Below are 23,927 nucleotides of genomic sequence, written 5' to 3'. Positions count from 1 at the left end.
ACATGGTAGGTAGGGGCATGGCCAAAGTCAGGGACTGTCATCCAGCCAGCCAAGTGTTATAAAACATGTATGGGGCCTTTCCTTTTGCTTGCTATATAGCATGGAGTCGAGACAAGTTCCTAAAGTATGGTACCTGACTGCAGACTGGGGGATTTTCAGAGCTTCAGGTAGCGCTTGCAGTGTTGATCTTCAACAGTATATTTATCTATATCTTATATTTTATTGATTTTCTTTTTTCCTCGCGTTTATTTACTTGAAAATTGCAGGGTTTTCATTTATTACAATATCATTAGAATCTGATTTTCAGAATATGCTTTTGCTAAATTAACCACTATAATACGGTCACTTTTACCCCCTTCCTGTCCAGGCCAATTTTTAGCTTTCAGAGCTGTCACACTTTGAATGACAATTGTGCGGTCATGCAACACTGTACCCATATCAAAGTTTATCTTTTTTTTTCACACTAATAGAGCTTTCTGCTTTCTTTTGGTGGAATTTAATCACCACTGGGTTTTTAATTTTTTGTTAAATAAATGAAAAAAGACAGAAAAAAAACATTTGTTTTAGTTTCTGTTATAAAATTTTGCAAATAAATAATCTTTCTTCAGAAATTTAGACCAAACAGTATTCTTTGGTGAAAATAACCCAAGTCAGTGTATATAATTTAGTCTATAGTTATAGAGTTCACAAACTATGGTATATATATATATTTGAAAATTGATCAGTCCTGATGTACTAATTTCTTGAGGCCTAAAAATGCCAGGACAGTTCAAATATCCCCCAAATTACCCCTTTTTGGAAAGCAGACAGTCCAAGGTATTTATTAAAAGACTTGATGAGTTTTTTGAAAATGTAATTCTCTTGTCACAATTTTTTTAATTGAATTAAAAATTTTGAATAAAAAAAAGATGTTTTTTCACCTTTTGTTTTTTACATACTGTCACTAATGCAGTACAGTGTCATCATATGACTGGTGTGGCGGTGATTATGGACACTGACTGGTGATGGTATGTATATAAAAAAAATTTTTTCTCTTTTTCATTATATTTTTCTCTTTTTTAAAAATTTTTTTTAAAAACACTGTGACCAGAGCAATATAAGGTTACCGTAGTAACATAGTACTACTCTGGGGAAGTGATCACACTATGTTTGCTTAACATACTATTGTTGTTAGCTGTGATTGGCCACATATAATCATATATTACAAATGGGCTGTGATTGCTCCTGTCTGTACCATGTGGTCACTGTGATCAATCACAAAGATCGACACATATGAACACCATCCATTGTGTACAATTGTCATGATTGGTCACAGCAATCACATGGTGCCAGCAGCTGCCGGTGCACTAATCGGTCATTCGCTGTGTTCGGTGATTGAGTGGAAGTGGGATCGAGTAACTGTCACCTAGACGATTGAACGGCAGTGGAAATACTAGGTAACTGCTCCCCCCCCCCCAAAAAAAAACAAATTGTGTCTAAAAGTGTTGGAGGAGGGGGGAGGAGGTGGAAAAGTACATTACATTTGATTACATTCCTTTTGTCTCCTTTTCAGTGGCTTCAACTTTTAGACAACTGAAAATATATATTTTATGCTTTAGAAAATTCCAAACCATTTAGTCATATTGGTTTCCTTTTATTCCTAAAATGTTCTTCCTATGTCCTTGCTACAGTATTTTCATTTTTATCATATTTTTCATTTAGGTCAACTGCCTTTTTATTTTACAGTGCACTCTTCCAAACAGCAAAACAACTTGCTTCTGTGAGTTTTTTATACTTTGGTTTTCTAAAAAATGATAGTATGTTTATCTCCTTTGTTCCTTATTTTAATTAACACCAAATTGACATTTTACAGTATGAATGGGACTATTGTGTAGATGTTCAAGACCTGCACTTTTAATATGGAATCTGCTCTGTTACAAATGACTACATTCTGCAGAGCTTCCCCTCTAGGGTCATTCATCTCTTGTGTAAGGTGCCATTTTATATTGTAAGTAAAAAGCGGCATCATTTACTAGAACAAATAACCTCGATGTTCTGGCCTGGGTAGTTAAAATCACACATAATAAGGACCCACTTTCTGTTTGCAGCCTTTTCAATTTGTAGCCTCATTGAACTTTATCACAGTCATTTATGTAGGTGGATTATCACAAACCCCAATTAAGTACATTGCAGTTTTTACTCACACAGTGGATATTTAGCCATACAGGCTCTACCATGTCACAGTCTTTAAAGGTACATAAAATTACAGCTGGTCTTAAAATGCAAGTTTGGACAAACAGGAAAAAACATATTCATTACTTCTCTGCATAACATGTACATTTCTCCATTCTGTATGTCTTTAAACATATTCTAACTACCGAAAAATACCAGTTGATTCTGCCAAAAATCCACAGAGCCTCTGACTACTTGTAGGGAGCTGAGAGCAATGGCTCTGCTGCACTAAAATCCCCCACTCCTCAATGTGTACCATAAGTCCTCATGCACACTGGACATTTTGATAACACTGGTAACATTAGCTGTGTAAAGTTTGTCAGTTTTTTTAGTGTTTTTGCATTAGTGTTTAGCTGTGTTTTGCCACGTTTAGCGGTGTTTTCACAAAAATGTCTGCTTCTACAAACATTTGTGAAGTAATGGGTCGCTCTCAGGAGCACAGTGAATTCAAGTGTGGTACCATGATAGGTTGCCACCTGTGCAATAAGTCCATCCGTGAAATTTCCTTGCTACTAAATATTCCACGGTCAACCGTTAGTGATATTATAACAAAGTGGAAGCAACCGGGAACAACTCAGCCCTGAAGTGGTAGGCCATGTAATATGAGAGGTGGGTCAGCACACAGTGCGCAGACGTCGCCAACTTTCTGCAGAGTCAATAGCTAAAGACCTCCAAACTTCATGTGGCTTTCAGATTAGCACAACAGTGCATAAAGAGCTTCATGGAAATGGTTTCCATGGCTGAGCAGCTGCATCCAAGCCTTATATCACTAAGTGCAATGCAAAGCATGGAATGCAGTGGAGTAAAGCACACCGCCACTGGACTCTAGAGCAGTGGAAATGTGTTCTCTGGAGTGACACATTACGCTTCTCTGTCTGGAAGTCTGATGGATGTGTCTGGGTTTGGTGGTTGCCAGGAGAACGGTACTTGCCTGACTGCATTGTGCCAAGTATAAAGTTTGGTGGAAGGGGGATTATGATGTGGGGCTATATTTAAGAGGTTGGGCTTGGCCCCTTAGTTCCAATGAAGGGAACTCTTAAGGTGTCAGCATACCAAGACATTTTGGACATTTTCATGCTCCCAACTTTGTGGGAACAGTTTGGGAATGGCCCCTTCCACTTCCAACATGACTGCTCACCAGTGCATGAAGCAAGGTCCATAGAGACATGGCTGAGTGCGTTTGGGGTGGAGGAACTTGACTGGCCTGCACAGAGTCCTGACATGAACCCGATAGAACACTTTTGGGATGGATTAGAGTGGGGACTGTGAGCCAGGCTTTCTGTTCTGAGATCAGTGCCTGACCTTATAAATGCGCTTCTGAAAGAATGGTCAAACATTCCCATAGACACACTCCTAAACCTGTATATATGTGTGTGTACAGGTACAGGTACAGGTGTATATATATATATATATATATATATATATACTGTATATATATATATATTTTTATTTATTTTTTTCCTATGCATTTTCAGGTTTTAAAAATAATAAAAGGCTTATTTGTCTTTAAAAGATATATATAGAAAGTTTTAGGTATACAAATTAGTCATAGAGTTATAGAAAAATTGACCACATACTGATGCTGCTAAGTTTGGACTGGGTTTATATGGTGCCATGACCACTGATCATGAAAGGGTAAAGTGTTTAGGCTAACATTTAGTAGTCCACATCTACTAATTGCCAAAATGTACACGTATGTAGAAATCCCCTACACGTACACAGCACAGATAAGACCACCAAGTATAGCACTGTGTAAGAATAATAATCAATTATGTTATAGATTATTTTAGACTTTTTATAACTTTGGAATTGAATAAGGATCACTTCCTGCTAACTTAAAGTGTTACTAAACCCACAGCAGTAAAATCACTCTGTATATGCAATCAAGAATGCTTGCTATACTCACTGTGGAACCAAAGGGGTTAATCCTCTGCATTGTATAAAAAGGCTGTTTGATCCTTTCTTCTATGCCCCTCCTCTTTTTGATTTGACCACCTGATACAGACTGAATCCTTAGCCACATGCACAGTCTCAGTTTCGTGTGCATTGCTAGAGAGGTTTTTTTTTTCTTGGAAGAGTGCATGTGATCAGCACAGGGCAAATCAGCACTGCCCAGGCAGAGGGTCAAGGGTTTCACATCCTCCTAGAGCAGAAAGAATACTCCTCCTACAAGCTTTAACCAGTGCTCTGCTGAAGTCACAAGACTGCTCTAACTGCTGATGAGAAAAGGTATTTAGCAGTTTATATGTACTAAAATAATTGCATTTCCATATTCTGTGTACTGTGGGAGACTGTGGGTTGTAGGTTCACGCTAAAGATCATATGCAGACTGGCAGTTTCATTCACAAAATCAGCCTTAAGCCTGTAGGTGGCGCTGCAGATACCACTGCCATCTGAAGATCTGTTTAACACTGTAATTGCCAGTACAAATACAGTATTTAAAAATATTTATTTTCAAAATGTACATTTTCAAAATATAAAAAAACAGAACTTGGGATTTATTGCATTGGGGTTGATTTACTTAAACTGGAGAGTGCAAAATATGGTGCAGCTCTGCACAGCTTTCAGTTTTTGTTGGCAAAACTTAAATGAACAAGCTGAAGTTACAAGCTGATTGGCTACCATGCACAGCTACCTCAGATTTTGCACTCTCTGGTTTTAGTAAATCAACTCCAATGCGTACTAAATAAAAAGCCTTATTTGTCTTTAAAATGCAAACACAGCTTATGGTATACAAAATGATGTCTCTGGAGTCATAGCCACAATTTCCAATTTTTTGGGAGGAAAGGGTTGCACAGCTTATAGGAATTATAGGTTCACTCTAAACATTGATTACAGCAGAACTTTTGACAGTGTAAACTCCTGTTTGCTTATAAAATTTTATTGCTGCTCTTTGCAATGGAAATTTTCATGTTAACATACCTTATTCAAGACAGCTCACTCTCCTGCTGCTTTTATATCTGTAATTTTAATGTAGGTATCATAGGAACTGAATAATTCCAGCTTGTTCTGCTATGAGGTTTAAGCATAAGGTATATGAGCACAGAAAACAGAGAAAATCTCACTAGTGATAGCTAGCTTGTGTATTCTTTTGTTTTCTTTCAGCTGGTTTGTTCCTAGCTATCCATATGTATTGATATGTACCACCAAGCTGTTAAAGGCATACTAATATCTAATAGTGTTGGTTATGAAGATGATTTTGACAATCTGGAGAAAGGTGTATGAACAAATACTGGGTGATCCATTGGGGGTCTGTAATCTTAAAATGCTCAAGAATAGGCAGGGCAGTATTCAGGCATCACTCTGTCCATGTGCACATCTGAATGATTAAATGATTTCTACTTTCTCTAAACCAAGTGTGATTGTATTAGTAAAAACTTATACAAAAATATGCTATTGGAGGAAGTTTGCTGACTATTTTCTATTCGCTACAAAGGACCAAGGGACAAGAGGAAGGAGAAATGTTTTCTCCGTTCTCCAACTATAGTCTTCTTTTTTACTCTATCTACCCTGCACACACATTGCCCCAGCACTAATTTGATTAATTTAGCCACAAATGTCCAAAAGAAGCTAAAAAGAAAATCCTTACAACTTAGAATATTTCAGGTTTGGTCTTTCCCTCTCTAACTCGCTGCTTGGTTCTAGCCAACAAGTTACCTAGGTATCGTCTTGGACCATGCTCAGGTAACCCATAGAATGCATCCATTTTTTATACTCTTGACCATGAGTGCATAGTAGATACAGCCCATATTATAAGGGTGTATTGGCAAATAATGTTTTCATATTGACCAAAACTCTGACTGTGAGGTGCTCAGCATCTTCTTAAACCTTTGTGTCCTCTATACTGCTGGCCAATGGTCCATGCCTGAACCTGTTCTTGACCTGTTCATTTGAACTTCTACACCCTGAAGGGCGTCCTTGGTACAGCTCATAGCACACCTACCATATAACTGCTATCCTGGGTAGTGGTACTATTAATATTATACAGGATTTATATAGCGCCAACAGTTTGCGCAGCACTTTACAATATAAGGGAGACAGTACAATTACAATACATTTCAGTACAGAAGGAATATTAGGGCCCTGCTCATGGAGCTTACAATCTAAAGGAAGGGGGAGGTGATACAAAAGGTGATAGCTGCGAGGGATGATCTGGCGGAGGTGATTCAAGTACAGTTCTTAGGTAGAGGTGGGGTAGGCTTCCCTGAATAAGTGAGTTTTCAAAGATCGCCTAAAGGCAGACAGGGTGGGTGCTGACCGGACATACTGTGGCAAGGAGTTCCAGAAGATGGGAGAGGCTCTGGAGACGTCCTGGAGGTGAACGTGGGAGGAGGTGATGAGGGGGCTAAAAAGGAAGATATCTTGGGAGGAGCGGAGTGGGCGATTTGGGCGATATCTGCAGATGAGGTTGGCGATGTAGCTAGGGGCAGTGTTGTGGATGGCTTTGTAAGCTGTGGTTAGTATTTTGAATTTTATACGGTGGGTTGGTGGAAGCCAGTGAAGGGATTGGCAGAGAAGGGCAGCAGTCACTGATTGGTTGGTAAGGTGTATAAGTCTAGCAGCAGCATTCATAATAGACTGAAGGGGGGATAGCCTGTGTAATGTCAGTCCAGTGAGGAGTATTATACCATGAATCATATTTTAGCAGCTTTGATCTATTATTCTAAGTAACTTTTCTGGTCATTAATAAACCAAGTCAGCTGCCTCTGTAGCAAACTGTGAAATACAGGTCAAAATGCAGCTTGTCGTGTATCATTATGGAGCATCTGGTATTTTGCAGTTGCATAATATGCAGCTTTATCATTTCTGCTATGTATAGCACAGAGTGCCCTGCGTTTGTTGCTGTGTGCCAAGAAATGGGCACAGCTGTACAGGTATCGGGGGAGTAGTGCCATCAGCAACCCTTCTGCTTCCACCACAGCAGTGGGTATGGCACATAATAACATTCCCAGCTTTACAACATGGGCAACAATTAATGTGAATCTTTGTATATCAAATAGATAAACCACAGGAAGCAGCCGTTCCTTCTCCAACTGATTTTTCATTGCACAGGAAAAATCAGACGGGGGTCTGTGGTATTTTTACAGAATGTAACAAGCTGCATATTTCTTGCTACAGATAAACAGGAAATTGAAGCATTTGCTATGGATTGAAGTGTACTAATCGGCTTTGTGTGATTATATATGAAACCTTAACTCCAGGCAGAAATAAAAATGTAATTTAATCCAGTTATGAATAAATGTAAAAAATGATTAAATTTATTTATTTTTTTGCATAGAACAAGCCTAAATACATTAATCTTTCTTGATATCAGCATCCTGCTTTAAAGCAGAAGTATATGCGGCTATAAAATACCTCCAATTTATCATGGTTATATAATCATTTACTAAATCCTTATAGGTTTCTAAGTGTTGCAATTTCCTACGTAGCAAAGTTCAGCCTTGGAGAGGAAGGGGTAACACTGACACAATCAGGCTTGAGACAGTGGTTGACCTTATGAGTTGGTTCTTGCGCCTTCACAGGTGGGGTCGGTGCATGACCAAATTGTATTCCTTAACTGCTGTAGAGAAAAGGTAGGTCAGATCTTGACTGTGCTGCCTAGCGTTCATGGCCATGCTGTGCCTTTTACATTTGCATACTGTATATTTTCATGATACTTAAAGGGTTAGTTAACTTTTACAGGAAAGATATAAAGGTGAACTAACATTTAACATCCTCCCTATCACCCTGTACTTACCTCTGAAGTTTCCAAACTGTCAGCATACCTGCAGCCACTCCAGCGCTTCAGGGATCTTAAATTTCTACGTTTCTCCTTCTCTTTGCAGCACTTCTAGGACAGAACAGATCAATTCACTGTGATGGCGCTGGTCAATCAGAATTGATCTGGTCCATCCTGGAAGTACTGCACAGAGAAGAGGGAAAAGAGCAGGGATTCAATCCTGGAGCAGCTGTGGAGGTGCTGACAGCTCAGCAACCCCGGAGGTAAGTACATCTGGGACCTCAGGGGTGGGGAGGGTATCTGGTGTCCACCTTTACATTTTTTCTATAAAGGTGAACTAACCCTTTACCAAGTAACACATGTAGTAACCTATTTTATCCTAGGTATTTTTTTTTACTTTGCCTTCTAAACAGAAAGTTTGACTTTCTTTCTATGAAAAATCAAATGAGTATTTGTACTGTAAAGTTAAAATACTAAATGCATGGCACTATTGATTGAGGAACTGATTGTTTAAGGCTTGGAACATTTGTGGCAGGGTTTTACTTATGTCTGTGACCCTACGGAGGTGATCTTTCGCTTCATGTTTCTGTGACACTAGGACATGAAACAGTAACAGTTGTCACTAGGGCAGGAAGGTGCCAAGCAAAAAGAACCCCAAAAAAATCTTGGTAGAGGTTTTAAGTCTTCACAACTCTACTAAAATGTTGTTTTGTCTGTGTCTTCATTGTAGATATTTCCACTAATTTCTAGTGATTAGAGAAAGTGGGAAGAATCCTCCCCAGCAAGAATGCAAACTGCAATGAAAATGGACCCTCCCTACTGTATCCAAACAAAATAAAATGTTTTGGCAGGAATTGTGTTTTAGACTTTTGTTTACTCGGCCAGGCATGTAGGTAGGTGCAGTCTGTTTTCTACACTGTATATGGAGCTCAAATGAGTGCTACCACAGCCTGGAAAGGAAGTCATGGGAAACCTTGTTTCTCTGTGGTTTCCTGGGGGTTGGAGCAGTGTGCCGGTGAGCTACACTGCATCCTTGTGACGTCTGGTAGCCATCTTGGATCAGTAGGGTCTATATAAGCCCCAGGGTTTGGCGCACTATTGCGAAGTGGGTAGAATAGGGAGAGAGACCCTATCTGACAGGGAAAGTGGCAAGGAAAGATTCCTGACGAGTAGAGTCAGGTTAGGGATCCACTATCTTCAAGGAAGCCTTGCCTTTTGGGACCAGACTGGCCAAGCCGCACTTCACAGTCTGAAACAGACACTGTCAGTGCATCTCTTCCTGCTGTATCTCTGCCTGTAAACTGAAGTATGAGTGTTATCTCCAAACGGTGTTCTCCTGCTAGGGATGTTTATATTTTGCATTCTATTTAATACGAGTTCCAAATTTTATTGCAACCCGACTCTGTGTCTTTACTGCTGCCACACAAATCTGCAACTTCCCACAGACAGGAATAAGTAGGCAGGTTCATTAAACTATAACTAAAGGTAAAACCTTTTTCTTTTTAATATTTAGTTTTGGATAGAATGGTGGGAGGGGGAGCATTAATTTTTTTGTTTTTTTTTGCTGTCTGTGCCGCCATTATGGAGATTCACCCTCCTTATTTGTCCTATTTACCATTATCAATGTGAAAGGAAATCCCAAAGTTCCGATGACCTTGGTGACTCTATAGGATTTCTTCTCACTTGTTTTGGCTGTGAGAGAGTAAGTGAAGGAAAATCTTCCCAATAGGATATAGGCACATGGTAAAAAAAAAAAGGTCATAAGCTTATTATAACCCTCCCTTGCTCTATCCAAAATGAAAAAAAGTTTTGCCTTTCATTCTACATTAATGTGGTGATAAACTAAGGCCAAATTTCAACCCGAGGGTGGCCTTGCTTCCACCACCTGACAAAATTCGACTGAGAAATTATAGGTGTCAGGCTAAAAATGCTGACCAATTAGCTGCAGTCACTATCACAACTAATAATGCTATAGCAAATCTAACAGTTTAGGTCCAATAATTTACGAATACTTTAATTCAGAAATGTTATGGGTTTAACAAGGTATACATACTGTATATGACACCATGCTTTATATGGCAGGGCTGCTCTTTATGCTTATTCTTTCACTGCTTTATATTTAACGGTTAAAAGGTTTTTGGATGAGATTATATTTGGAACTCAAGGCTTTAGCTCTTATGGAACATCTCGTAAGAAAATTCCCCCACAAGCAGCACTAGTCATAGCAGTTGTTAGAAACCAACAGTAGATGGCAGGATGTTGTTTCTCTTATATATGGATTGTGTTCTTAATTGAACTGTGACTTTGTCATTGGTAGTAATGCAGCTGAAGGCAATGTTTTATTAAAAAATGATGGAAAAGCTCTTATTTTTTTCTATTATACGTAAGCACCCTATTCTGAGATCTACAATTTTACAGTACGTGTTAAACAAAACTATTAAAACTATACATTTAATTTACCAACGTCAAAGCAAACTTTCTTTTCCCTAACCTGACACCTTCCCTACTAAAAGAAATTTCCCTGATATGATAGAGAGCTATTTGGTAAGAAAGGCAGGCTCGGGTTATCCAATAACACCAGTAGACTTGCAAGTTATCGATTCTTGTATTAGCAGATAAATATCCATATCTCCCGTGTTTTGTACCTCAGAAAAACAAAAAAAAATGTGTTGTTTATGTAGTATAGGACACAGGCAAGTGATTGGACACTGGCAAAAAAACTCAGTGAGGACCCCCGTATAACCCCTCCCACTCCCAGCAATACTCAGTTTTTTGTTAGTGTCTTTAGGTGTTGAATGTATTTTCTCTACTGATTGTATTTTAGTGTCAGTTGCACTTACTGAAATCTTCAGTCAACTTTCTTTGGCCAAAGCGACATTTTATGCAATGTCCCATGGTGAGAGCATTGGGGGCCGTACCCTGACCCCACCAAAAAAAGCTACGGGACTAGCCTGTAAAGTCACTTCAGACACTGTATTCTGCACTAAGAAGGGCACTATATACAGGTTAAGGGCAGTGGCGATACGCAACGTTGTGACCTGGTTCCTGAGGGGGGTATGCCCTACTGAAGTGGGCAAAGGTGAGGTGTGCTGGTTTACTCCCTATTATTTACGGTGAGGATATTATGTGCAGGATTGTTATTAAATACCATGTGTGTGCCATGCTCCCTTAGTAGGGTCCCCCTCCTCCTTAGGTGAGATTTGTGTCCAGGTTCATCCATTGGCCAGCCCCCCTTCTTCCATGCATGTGGTTGTTTGAGTGGCGTCTGGCTTTCTTTTTTGTTTTTCTTGTGAGGGGTATGTTGACTGGTTTTGTTGCCATTTTCAACCCTACCCCTCCACCCTTGGTATTTCTAGGGGACGTCCTAATCGTCTTTGAATCTGCCTGTATGCTGTACTGTACAGTATGAATGAGAAAATGAGATTTTTGACTTACCTGTAGAACCCATATGTTGAAGCACAGTACAGGACACAAGCCACCCTCCATTCCATGGACCTTGAGTGCAGAACTTGCTTAGAGCAAGAGGGGTTGTATGGGAGGCCTCACAGCGTTTGTTGCCAGTGTCCAATCATCTGAAGGTACCTGCCTGTTACCCAGTCATCTCTGCATTTGCCTATGTCCTATACTGTACTCAAAGAAATAGATTTTACATGTAAGTCAAAAATCATGTTTTTTAATCACTTGCCTACCAGACACTTTCACCCCCTTCCTGCCCAGGCCAATTTTCAGCTTTCAGCGCTGTCTCGCTTTGAATGACAATTGCACGGTCATGCAACACTGTACAATAACAACATTTTTAGCATTTTCTTTAGACAATTAGAGGTTTTTTTTGGAGGTATTTAATCACCACTGGATTTTTTATTTTTTGCTAAACAAACTAAAAAGACTGAAAATTAAAAAAAAAAGAAGTTATACAAGTTTGTAAATAAGTAATTTTTCTCCTTTACTGTTGTGCGCTAATGAGGCTGCAGTGATGGGCATTGATAGGCTGCACTGGTGGGCATTGATAGGCATCACTGATGGACACTGATGACGAGGAACTAATAGGCATCACTGGTGGGCATTGATAGGCATCACTGATGGGCATTGATAGGCGGCACTGATGAGGAGGCACTGACTGGCACTGATAGGCAGCACTGATTGGAACTGATAGGTGGCACTGACTGGCACTGACAGGCATCACTGATGGGCACTGATAGGTGTCACTGGCTGGCACTGATAGGCATCACTGATGGGCACTGATAGGTGGCACTGATAGGCGTCACTGGCTGGCACTGATAGGCAGCCCTGAAAGGCAGCTCTGATGGGCACTGATATGTGGCATTGATGTGCACTGATGGGCACTGGGTTGTGGCATTTATGGGCAGTGACAGGTGGCAATTATGGGCACTGCTGGGGCTACACTGATAATCAGGGCACTGATTTTAGCTGGGGCTCAATACATTGTGGTAGGCTGTTTATCCTGTAAGGGTTAATTTATAAAGTTAGGTTAACTGTTGCAATTCCAGCTAGTGGAGGGCTAATTGTAAAGGTTAATAGTCATATGATGACTTGACAGTTTGGATGAAAGCACAAGCAACTGTGACAGTTACCACTCATGGCATGCCTTGACTGGAATTGTTTTGGTTAAACAGTCGGTGAGTTTAGTTCTGCTTTAGAAAATGCAGGGACACAGAGAAATTCAGTTTGACTGCCAAAGATCGTATTTGTTTCAGTCCATGACTCATCTAAAAAATATGAAACTATTTGACTAATTGCAACGGGTTACCGTCGCCGTGAGGCAGCTAATACATTTCACCCATAAATGTGACTTTTGGTTTGTGCAGGAGAAGCATGACACCCTGGACTCGGTAATAAGAACCTTTCCTACAGGAATACAATATTTTCAACAGCAATTGCTGGAAAGAAGCGACATTTGTGAGAAAAGCATTTTAAAACCCTTACCTAGAATTGAAAGTGCTGCCTAGGAGGAATAAATATGTCTTAAAATATTCATATTTTCATGACTTTTTATGAACTCATTAAGAATAAGAGGAATGTGTGCAATTTGTTCGTGTTGGCAAGTCAGATTTACTCTCTGTAAATGGAAGTAGAAAAATTGAAGTTCCCTTCTGTAATAAAAATCGGCACAAAAGGAAGATTTTACACCAGAAAGTCGCATCAGCTACGCTTCTGTTTGATGTATTAGATTCATACATTAACAAAGCTCCCGTTGTCCAAATTCTGTCCTATTAATTATTCATTATTTACTAAGACATGCTCTTGTTCATAAAATAGTAGCATTGCCTCATTTGTGATATATCTTCTGTTTAATGTGAAGCCTTGGTAATAAGAAGTACAAGCTGTAGACGGTGAAATGTCCTGAGATATTCAGAACCCTACCAGATAGCAAAGCCTTGGTGGTGACCTGACCTTTCTGAATTGCAGTTAAAAGGAACTTCAGCTAAAATGGAAAGTTTTGCTTTTCCGCCACCTCCACCCCCTCTACCACTTTTGTAAACTTTTCTTTGGGAGCAGCAGGTACCTGGTTTTGGACAGGTACCCAATCCCCCTTCCAGTTTGATCACCGCGGTGGATCCACAGGAAGTTCTCTTCCCCAACCTTCTGGGACATGTCACAGGTCCTAGAAGACTGTGGGACCATTCACAAAGCGTAGTGTGGCACACATAAGTGCAGTAGGAAGCCTTGTGGCTTCACAGCCTATTTCCCTTAGTAAACATGCGGGCGCTGGGGACCTGAAACTGGTGAAGAACTGGCTCAGGTAAGGATGTCACTTGATCCCTGGATAGGTAAGTGTCCTTTTATTAAAAGTCAGCAGCTACAGTATTTGTAGCTGCTGACTTTTAATTTACTGGGGGGAGACTGAAGCTCCACTTTAAAATGGTTGTAAACCTCAGACATGAAATATGAACAATGCATATCCCTCTTTAGTGTGTACTTGTCTCAATACCGAGCACTAAACAATATTTCTCTCCACTACCTCCATCCAATAAGCATGAGTCGCTTCTGATGAATTTTCCTGACACCCAGAGAAAAATGGTGATGGGGAGGGCACAGCCTGTGACTGACAGCCTCAGCTCTGTTCCTGTGTGCTGTGTGAAGGGGTGTGTCTCTTCTCTCCATTCAGCCCTTAGAGCTTTCTTTTCTGGTGTAACTTCAGCTCCCCACCCCCCTGCTTTTTAGAACTAAGAGATCCTGTGTAAAGTCTGCATTTTGAATGGATGTAAGGGAAAGACGGGTATAGATAAACAGGTACAACTTATCTCTGTGTATCGCCTGATTTTTCTCTCAAAAATCAATCAAGTGACTGTGACATATAGCATCCAAAATATGCAATATGTCACTTTATTGATTTTTGATATATGTAACTTTATTATTGGAATGTGTCATTGGCTTGTACATATTTACTGTATTTATTAACAAATTAAGTATACATGTATTGAAGAGGAGGGGGGGGGGGGGTGAGAAAAAGTCTGATTGTTGGAGGAGACTGAGTTCCCAGCACAGCCAGCAAACTGACCATGCTCTTCTCTCATTCCTAATGTGGTCTGTTTTTAATAAGAAAGCAGAGGGACTACTTTTTTTTATACAAGTACATTGTACAGCAGGCACATATCAGGAACATGAAATGTTGGGTTTACATGTCCCTTAAAGCAATGTCTCTTAACCTTTTTACTCTGAAGGAGCCCTTGGCAAAAAGTTTGAGATTTTGGGGAACTCCTAAAAAGACTTTTTAGATCTACAGCTCATAGAACATTGGCTGTAGATATAACAACAATTATTGTATTCATGGCATTAAATAATAGCATAAATATTAGAACTCATCACCAACCCAACATTGTGGCGTGAACAGGTCACATAGAAATCAATTGTTTTCTTTATGTCTTTGCAGAGACCTATGTTAGAAAAATGTACGGCTCTGCACATGGTGTGAACAAGGTCAAAATATTCTGTGCAAGTCAAATCTGCATGTATTTTCCATCAGTTTTTATGCACATATACTGTGAATGAGGCCTTGGTCTGAGAGAGATTAGAATGATCTAGTTTATGTTCATGTGAAGCAAGCAGAGTGTGATCAGAGGACAAGCTGCATGATGGTCAGTCTAGCTTTACATGAAGATGTCCTCAGAACACAGAGCATAGGTGGTCATTGGAATGGGAGTCAAAATCATGTGTAGTTTACGTGCTCAATTTTTATGTACCTGTAGCGCTACCCTCTTGAGGGTCGCTGAGTTTGTGGGTTCCCTCTAAGCCCTGCACAGCCAAGCAACATGCATATTCTAACACTCTCATCTGAAGTAAGTAAAATAGTCCTTGAGCTTGGTTTTGTTTTTATTAGGGGTTAACAACTTGGATGGGGTCTAGGGGTATATCGGATGTCCAAGGAACTGTACAACTTTGAGGATGACAAAAATCAGCAAACAATCTCTCTAAGGAGCACTGGGTCTGCTTTGGTGAACTTCCACAGACCCCAGATGAAAAACTCCTCATCCACCGGCTGTCCTGGGGGTATCCCTGAGAAAGATTCTGAGATGTACAGTGAAGTAGTCCCAGGGAGAACTAGTTGGGTATTTCATCTGACCGCCCTCTCCCTTCTTTGGAATAGGCGGTGTAGAAGTACTCACGCTGTCCTGTTCCTGTAACTTAATAGGTTGCAGCTGCTTTCAGGCCTTACGCTGGGCTGGCTTCTTCCATCAGCTTATTTGCAAGGCATACTTGCTGTGACAGGACAGCAAATGGATGGGGGTCCACAGGGGGATCAGTATCAGAAATTGCGCTTCCCTGCTGCTCTGGGCCCCCCTGTTGAACTTATGGGGCCCAGGAACTATGAAAATATTGTCCTATTGGATGTATAGTGGTAATGGGAGGAAACCTGATAATTTCATGTTCAGCCAGTGCTCTAACGTGCGCCTATACATGTATACCCTCATGTGCATGCACTTGAGTATACAGACATAAATTACTACTATTTAATTGTATGTAAAATTACTATTACTGTTAGTATCTGGGTGTCAGGAGTGTATAAACACTCCTATTCTTTGATAGCTGTTGATCTATTCCAGCATACTGGTTTTAGCTATGATGCATCCCTGTCTGTCTGTGCTCTTGCAAGGGGAATAAAGTGGCCAGTCTCTGAGTTGAGACCAAACCTGATGTAAGCCAGCCAAGCCTGCAGACTCATTCTTGTGATATTGCTGGTTACACGTGTTCAAGCTCCCTGTTTGTCTGTCCTGCTCAGCTGTCTGGATTCCCTTATTGATGACTTCGGATTGGATATCGACTATTCTCTGAACTCTGCCTGCCTTTTGACCTGGACTGTCATTGAACTATTCTGCCTGTCTGCCAACTGCAAGTACCTGTTTGCTTTGCTCAGTTCACGCCCGCCTCGGCATGGTGGTCAAACACTATAGCATTGTGTAGTGTACCGGTAGGCTTGCTTGCCTTGTGGGAAAGGGAGCTGCTATAGGTGAAGAACACAGAAGCTAGCTATAGTGCCTGACCACCTGTGCTAGTGGTAAGCGTGACACGGGGGCAGACGACTTGATCTATTTTCTGCCATCACTCTTCTACATTTCTGTGTTTCTACTGTAGCCAAACATCAATTTTTTTTCTTACAAAGCGCTGCTTTACTGATCTTTATACAGCTGTGTACATTGTGTCATAGACAACCACGCATCTGTGTTCAGATCCATAGAAAAGTGACATTTTTTGCTCCCCTATACAGCTGGCCTAATGCTTCTTCTGTTGCACAGTCTCTAATGTCTTGTAGGGTCCTGAGAGGTCTATAATATCTTTGGAGACCCTACAGGGTATCTTTAACAAGAAATTAGATAGGTCATCAGTACATCAGGATTGATCAATTTTCAAATATATATATTTACATAGTTTGTGGACTCTATAACTTTCCTACAGACTAAATATTATATACACTGATTTGGGTTATTTTTACCAAAGAAATGTAGCAAAATACATTTTGACCCAAATTTATGGAGAAAGATTATTTATTTGCAAAAGTTTTATAACAGAAACCAAGAAAAACGTCTTTTTTCAAAATGTTCTGACTTTTTTTGTTTATTTAACAAGGAGAAAAAAACAAGTGGTGATTAAATACCACCAAAAGAAAGCTCTATTTGTGCAAACAAAATGATACAAATGTTATTTTACAGTGTTGTCATTCAAAGTGTGAGGGCACTGAAAGCTGAAAATTAGGCTGGGCAGGAAGGGGGTGAAAACGCTCAGTATTGAAATCGAAATTACTGAGCTCCAGACAGATATACAAGGAACAAATGAATGCAGCTCTGTATACATTAATACATAATTTAATGTATTTTTTTAACTGCAAGCAATGTGTTTGGATTTAAATCAGACTCTTACAGTCCCTATACAGCAGAGATTAGACTAGGACAGGGGTGGGCAACTGTGGCCCTCCAGCTGTTTGTGAACTACAAGCCCCATCATGCCTCTGCCTTTGGGAGTCATGCTTGTAACTGTCAGTTTTGCAATGCCTCACGGGACTTGTAGTTCTACAAAAGCTGGAGGGCCACAGTTGCCCATCCCTGGACTAGGAGAAGGGTCATGACTGGAGTCCCATCAGATGTGCTGCAGTGCATGGAGCATGCTAACAGGAGATGACAGCATGGTGACAGAGAGATGGGCTTATTAGTCTGCTTCTTCTCCTTTCACTGTCCAGTCACAGGCTGGAGGAAGAATCAGACCTACTCTACTCTTCAGTGCTACTGAATTTCTTTTGTGACAGAGCTGTGTAAATCCCAGGGCTGGATGGACAGAGATGCAAATTATTTGGTAGGTAAAACTGCTTCCTTGTATGTATTTCACCTGTGAATTTAGCTGTCTGGCTGGGGTTCAGCTTTAAATTACTTTTAAGCACATTGTGTTTTATACAACAACTTTCTTTTGTATTTAAACCCCTTGTTAAATATTACTCTTCCTCTCTTTCCTTTCAGAGATTGTGTCACCCATATTGTGGCTGAGAACAACTCTGGGGCTGAAGTCGTGAGGTGGCTGCAATCCAAGAACCTGGACAATGTTGTTAAAAGTCAGATTGTGGACATCTCTTGGTTCACGGAGTGTATGGGAGCTGGATGTCCCATACAAATAGAAAGCCGGCACCAACTCACGGTGAGCACCCTATTCACATTGTCACTGTTCTAATGTTTATATGACTTAAAGGAAATCTGTACTGAGAAATACCACAGAAACACGGGGCAGAACTCATTCTGGACATTTACAATGTAAGAATAAGTTACCACTAATGATATATGCTCCATGTGTGGCTGTTGCTGCATTCACTAAAATGGTCTCCTTCATTACTTCCATACACTATGCAGGGGTGGCTAACCTGTGGCTCTCCAGCTGTTGTGGAACTACATTTCCCATGAGGCATTGCAAAGATGGGAAGTTACTGACTTGCAGAGGCATGATGGAACTTGTAGTCCTGCAGCAGCTGGAGAGCCGCAGGTTGGCCACCCCTGCATGGTAAGTGCCAAACATCTGCCACAAAAACTTACAGTTCCAGTCAGAGTACAGTTTTTATAGCTGGCCACTTATTGTCAACCTCCTCTATTCATAAAACCCTCTTCTTTTCATGGAATATAAGGCATTTTGTGATTTGAGAATGGGTGGATGATAGTCAATCTCCCCTCCTCCAATCACAGAATGCAAGACATTGTATGAATGAAACTAGCAGTTTTAGAGAATGCATCAAAAGCCACATATAAGGCCCACACAGGGGCGGACTGACCATTTGGAAACTCGGGCACTGCCCGAGGGCCCGGGGTCAGTAGGGGCCCCATGAGATGCCCCTGGTACCTTTTTCATAGGCTTTTTTGAGTTTGGGCAAGGACACAGGGGCCCCATGATCCTCTATTTCCCGGGGGCCCCATGAGTTGTCAGTCCGCCCCTGGGCCCACATCACTACTTCTTACATTTTAAAACATCCAAAAATATTTTTTCCTGGAATTCAGCTGTAATGAGATCAATGCAGATTTTAAAACTGGAATGAAACTTAAAAACGGAAAAGTAGCTGCTATTTAGGATTTTTACGACAGAAGATACCCTATTGGTGTCTTTTGTCATCACTGTTAATAGCGTTTGTGTACACTGAGCCATGCAAGTGCGGCCCAGCGTATATATACAGCACAACTTTGTGCATAGATGGCATGACTCACATACGTCTGCTTGGAAATGATGTTATCTTGGCCTGGCCAATCAAGTGGCCAAAGAGTTTGAACCTGGAAGCAAGACCTGGAAAAGATGGAGGGCTCATGACTGACGGGAGCACTGACATTCCAGCTCTGGAGGGGATCATATACAAGAAAAGTCTGCCATAATGTGCTAATATAACGTGCATAATAGCACATCATGGCTAAAAGCTTCTGGGGTCCAATTTTTTATTTTTTGCTGGAGATTAATTCCGCTTTTAATAAAATGGCTTTTGAAATGCCATTAACGAGTTGAAGCTTATGTGAAATTTTAATGACTGTGTTTTCACATATACTTTAAGTATTGTTATTCATTTGAATATTGCAACCACCACTTCATTTAAACCGACAAAGTAGAAGCAACACAGCAGATGGAGCCTTGCTGTCAGGCCTAAAACAATCGCAGGCCAAAAAATGTGTTTTCTCTCTCAGCAACAAGAAGTTGATTGCCATGCTCAAGTAAGACCTGCTGCTGAAGGCAGAGTGTAAATATGTGCATGTCAATAAGAAATTCAACCAAAATTACTATTGTCATTGTGTGCTTCTCTCCAATGGGCATCTGCTGTGTGGGAAGGCTGGAGTATAGCTTTCCTGACAATCACTGATATTTATTATTAATACTGCTTACAACATTGGCTTCCTGTAGGTTTAATGGTGGTTACTTTTTTTTGTTCCAAAACTCAGAGAGTGAAAACTTCGTAGTACAGGATATGCAATTCAAATGAGCACTTGGTCCTTATTTCCCCACAACAGCCGGTCTTATTAAAATGGTAATAAGGTCAGCGGTCTCATGCAGGGTTGGTGCACGCCTAATGATGTTATTTTTTTTTAAACTTTAGAACATAACTGCTTGTCCTGAGGTACTTTGACTAAACTTTCAATGCATTCAAAATGTGGATAAGGTCAAGTAAAATACGGTAAACTTTTCGCCCAATTGCAACAGCTTTTCAAAAGCAGCACAACTTATCAAAGACGTATTATTTAAAGGAAATGTACAATGCTTTCTACATATTTAGTTTCATTATTATGAAGGAAAAAAGCAAACAATGGTAGGAATCCTGCACATTTGCATTTTAATATTGTCCAGCCAGTTAAATTGATGCTGGCCATCAGACCGAGGACATTTAGTGGCAGAAGATAAGTACTGTGGGGGAGTACTGGACTGAAGTCGAAAAGGCAAAAGCTATTTTTTTCATTTTATCTTTAAGTGGCTTATTTATTTTTTATCTTGTAGTTTTTGTCTGGAATTCTACTTAAAGGGCTCTTTTACACGGAATGCTATCACATATATGTTTAAACACAGTATGAATGCATATGTGCATTTGAAAAAAGTACAGCATTTTTTTTTACAGAAAGCACCGAAATGCACATAAGCATACTGCAAGTGCATGTAAATGCAATCATAAATAATGCCTGAACACGCATCACAAATGCACTGAAAACACACCAAAAAATTTCACTGCAAACACACCACAAACACATTACTAATGCATGTGAACGAGCATGCGGAACTTCACACTGATTGCAGTAATTGTGGTGTAAACAAGACCTAAAGGTGAACTTTGGGAAGAAACAATTTAGCAGCCATTTTATTGGAAAGAACAATAAAATGCAACTTTATTAAAACTTACATCTTACTTTTTTAAATATGTGAACATCACTGACCACAATGTAATTACAGTAATCAACCTCCTTAAAGTCTAAAGGTCTTTTAAAGCAACTTGTATTTAACCAACTGGCTACATCTACCACCACATAGACTTGAAGGCCCCCAGCGCAAACACACCGGTTTGAGGACAATTTACTATCCAGATAATCTCAATACAGCTGAATGACTCTTAATACATTACTCCTTCACTTAACTAGGGAAGGTACATCCATACCTGAGATGGGCTCAACCCACTCATTCTCCAACAATTTTACCAGTCACTGCCTTAAAAGATCCCCTGCCACTGGCGTCCACGCATGAAACCTTATGCTTGGGCGGCCCTCCAAACCCGAACTGCTCTCTGTATGCCATCCTGCAGGCCCAAAAACCACTTGTCTATGCTGACTGTGTTAAGGTGAATGCGAGAACCGCGCAAATACAGAAAAGTATCCTACTCCAGTTCCAAATGGCGAACTTGCAAGCCCCCGTTCTGAAAACAAAACCTGGCCACCTACTTATTGACCTCGATCCTAGCTTTGTTTAACCTCTCAACAGTTCGAGCCATGCGCCGACAGGTTGTGGACACAATATCAGACTATACAATAATACTCTCGGGGAAAGATGAACTCAAGCGCAAGAAGTCAAATTTTATATCGCGGATCAGGTCACGCATGGAGAGCAGCCCCAAGTCATTACCAGCAACATGCAAAAGAAGAATGTCAGGGGGCCTATCCAGCCTGGCAAAGCGGTGAACCTCCAGTAAAACCCTAGGCCATAACATGTCCGGGATCCCAATCCACTGCACCCTAACCTCCTGCCTAAGGAAACCTAACTGGAAGCCCTCAAGTCTTACATCTGCCCTCTTGGCACTCCAAAAGACATACGAATGGCCAAGGATCCAAACCAAACAAGCAGATGTGCCTGAAAGATAAAATGAGTAAAACTTGCAAAGCAATAGTGCAAGACCAAATATTTATTAACTTAACAGAAATACACAGAAAATTGGATGGAGAGAGAAGATAGAAAAATGGGGTAGGGGATCCATGCCCCCACACCACTCCAGAGCTCAACATGCGCAAACTCCACCGACGCAACCATGTAAACTATAACAGATGAGGACGAATGTAAAGCCAGAAATGCTGCAACTCTCAGTGACTGATGCGCTGAAGAGCTTATTCCTTCAGGCCCCAATGGGCCACTTCAGTAGCAACCCCTACTCTAAACGAATGGGATGAGAAATCCTTAGTCTGGAAGCCAGCGGACCACAAACATTTGTGTAAAACTGCAGTGAACTGACAGCTGGATAAAGCAGAGCCATCCAGATGTAAGAAAAAGGGTCCCAGTCCCACCAGCCAACATTGCAACCACTCCTGCACAGCGCTAACTGGACAAGACGAAGCATGGTAAATCGGCCCCGATTCCGCACAAGCCCCATGCCCCAACTGATCAGTCTTGGACTTACGGATGATCAAGTGAACCCTATTCCCCTGCACAAGTTTGCGGTCGAACTTTCATTATGTTCGAATGTTCGTCCACGAACCAAACAGTGGGTGTTTGGCCCATCACTACTCCCATGCTTTTTTCCTCCTCTTTTACCTGTTATGCAGGGTTTTCCTCAAATCACATACTGATTTGCACAGTGAATACAGCGTTATTCTGCTGCGATCTACTGCTCAGATGCTTCAGCTCAGGTCTAGCATTGCCATCTTCCTCTGACTTTTGATAGCCTACTTCTTTCTCTAAGGTCTCCACTGACCCTATTTATACCCACAGTTGCAGTGGGTGGGACCCAAAGATCCTACCAAAAAATAACCCAGGAACTAAGTTAACCCCAGCCCTCTCATCCAGGGCAGCACCTAACTAGCTAGTTCTAGCACTATTACAAGCTAAGGACAAACCTGTAAAGAAGAGGCTGAATACTTACTTCTACTGCTGCCTGCACTGCTTAATGATCTCCTTGGACCCCTACAGTTCTCAATGGTTCTCCCCTTTTTAGGCCAATGGAGTTGAGATTGGACCACAGAGATCGACACTCCCAGTGGACTGGGTTGGACCATTGAGCAACACGGGTGACAGGAGAGCTACTGTAAGTATGCTGGGGAAGATTTACAAAAGCTGGTTCACTCAGAATCTGGTGAATGGTAGCCAATCAGCTTTTAACCTCAGTTTGTTCAATGCAGCTTTAGCAATACAAACTGGAAGCTGATTTGTTTCCATGTTGAAGTGCACAAGATTCTGAGTGAACCAGCTTTAGTAAATAAACCCCATCCTTTGTTGAAAGCATTTTAGTACTTGACAGGCTCTCTTTAAACCAAGTTTGAGACACTTGGAATCTCATTCCACATGGTTATAATTTGGGAATCAAAAATGAATCCATTTTAATACAGATCTTGTTTTGGTGTTAAAGATTTAGTGAATGAACATGAAGTTTAAATTGAAATTGTCTCTAGTAGTATATGAATCCCATTGCCAAACGACCTTTTCATATGAATGAGTCGGTTTGTAAGTGATTTGCTATTGGCATTTTAATAGGGAAAAATTTCCTTAACAGGCTATAAATTCGGGTGCAATAATGATAAATCTTATCAGTCAGAATATGTCATGACTGGTATAATTATCCCTTTGTATTTTACTCCGGTATATGATAGATGTGCACCTCTCTTGCAATTAACATATGAAGTGCGTACGCTATACCAGCCACTGGAAAGGGCATTTGTGAATTTTGTTTTCGACTTTCAGCCCTCAGCCAGGAGGAACTCCTGTCTATAAATTCCTGGCTGATTTTTAATCTTGAGAGGTCGCAGCTCCAGAGCACATTATAGAAAGGGTTCGGTGGTTCTATTTCATTTCTATGATCTGTTCATCAAAGCAATGTTTTCCAATCCTCTTGCAGTCTTTTCTTATTTCTTCAACATTTTCTGAAGCTAGAGGGATTTGCCTTACTTTTAATCTTACGTGTGTTCATACAGAAGGAAAAGTCCACATTGTCCTAACAAAGTAGGAGGAAATACATACAAATTTATGAACCTTTTTGTATGTAAGTTTGATAAAAGTCAAAGTAAAACTTTAAGCTGGAGCATTGAGCATGCATTCCGCTGTGAATATCCCAATCCTTTTATCAACGTTT

General features: G+C 40.6%; 1 protein-coding gene across 2 annotated transcripts in view; it reads left to right on the top strand.

The window, feature by feature from the left end:
* DNTT (DNA nucleotidylexotransferase) overlaps nucleotides 1–23,927 on the top strand; it is a 432,122-nt gene that overhangs the window by 6,081 nt on the left and 402,114 nt on the right. For both annotated transcript variants that reach the window (XM_089690283.1, XM_089690284.1), the window contains exon 2: nucleotides 17,896–18,070. In XM_089690283.1, coding sequence (XP_089546409.1) covers nucleotides 17,896–18,070 — 175 coding nt within the window. The remainder of the gene's footprint in view (nucleotides 1–17,895; nucleotides 18,071–23,927) is intronic.

The sequence above is a fragment of the Staurois parvus genome, unplaced genomic scaffold, assembly GCF_062004578.1.
Source record: "Staurois parvus isolate SC_StPar_1 unplaced genomic scaffold, SC_StPar_1.0 ptg000525l, whole genome shotgun sequence".
Taxonomy (NCBI): domain Eukaryota; kingdom Metazoa; phylum Chordata; class Amphibia; order Anura; family Ranidae; genus Staurois; species Staurois parvus.
Note: the sequence above shows the minus strand (reverse complement) of the source record. Positions and strands in the feature narration are given on the sequence as shown.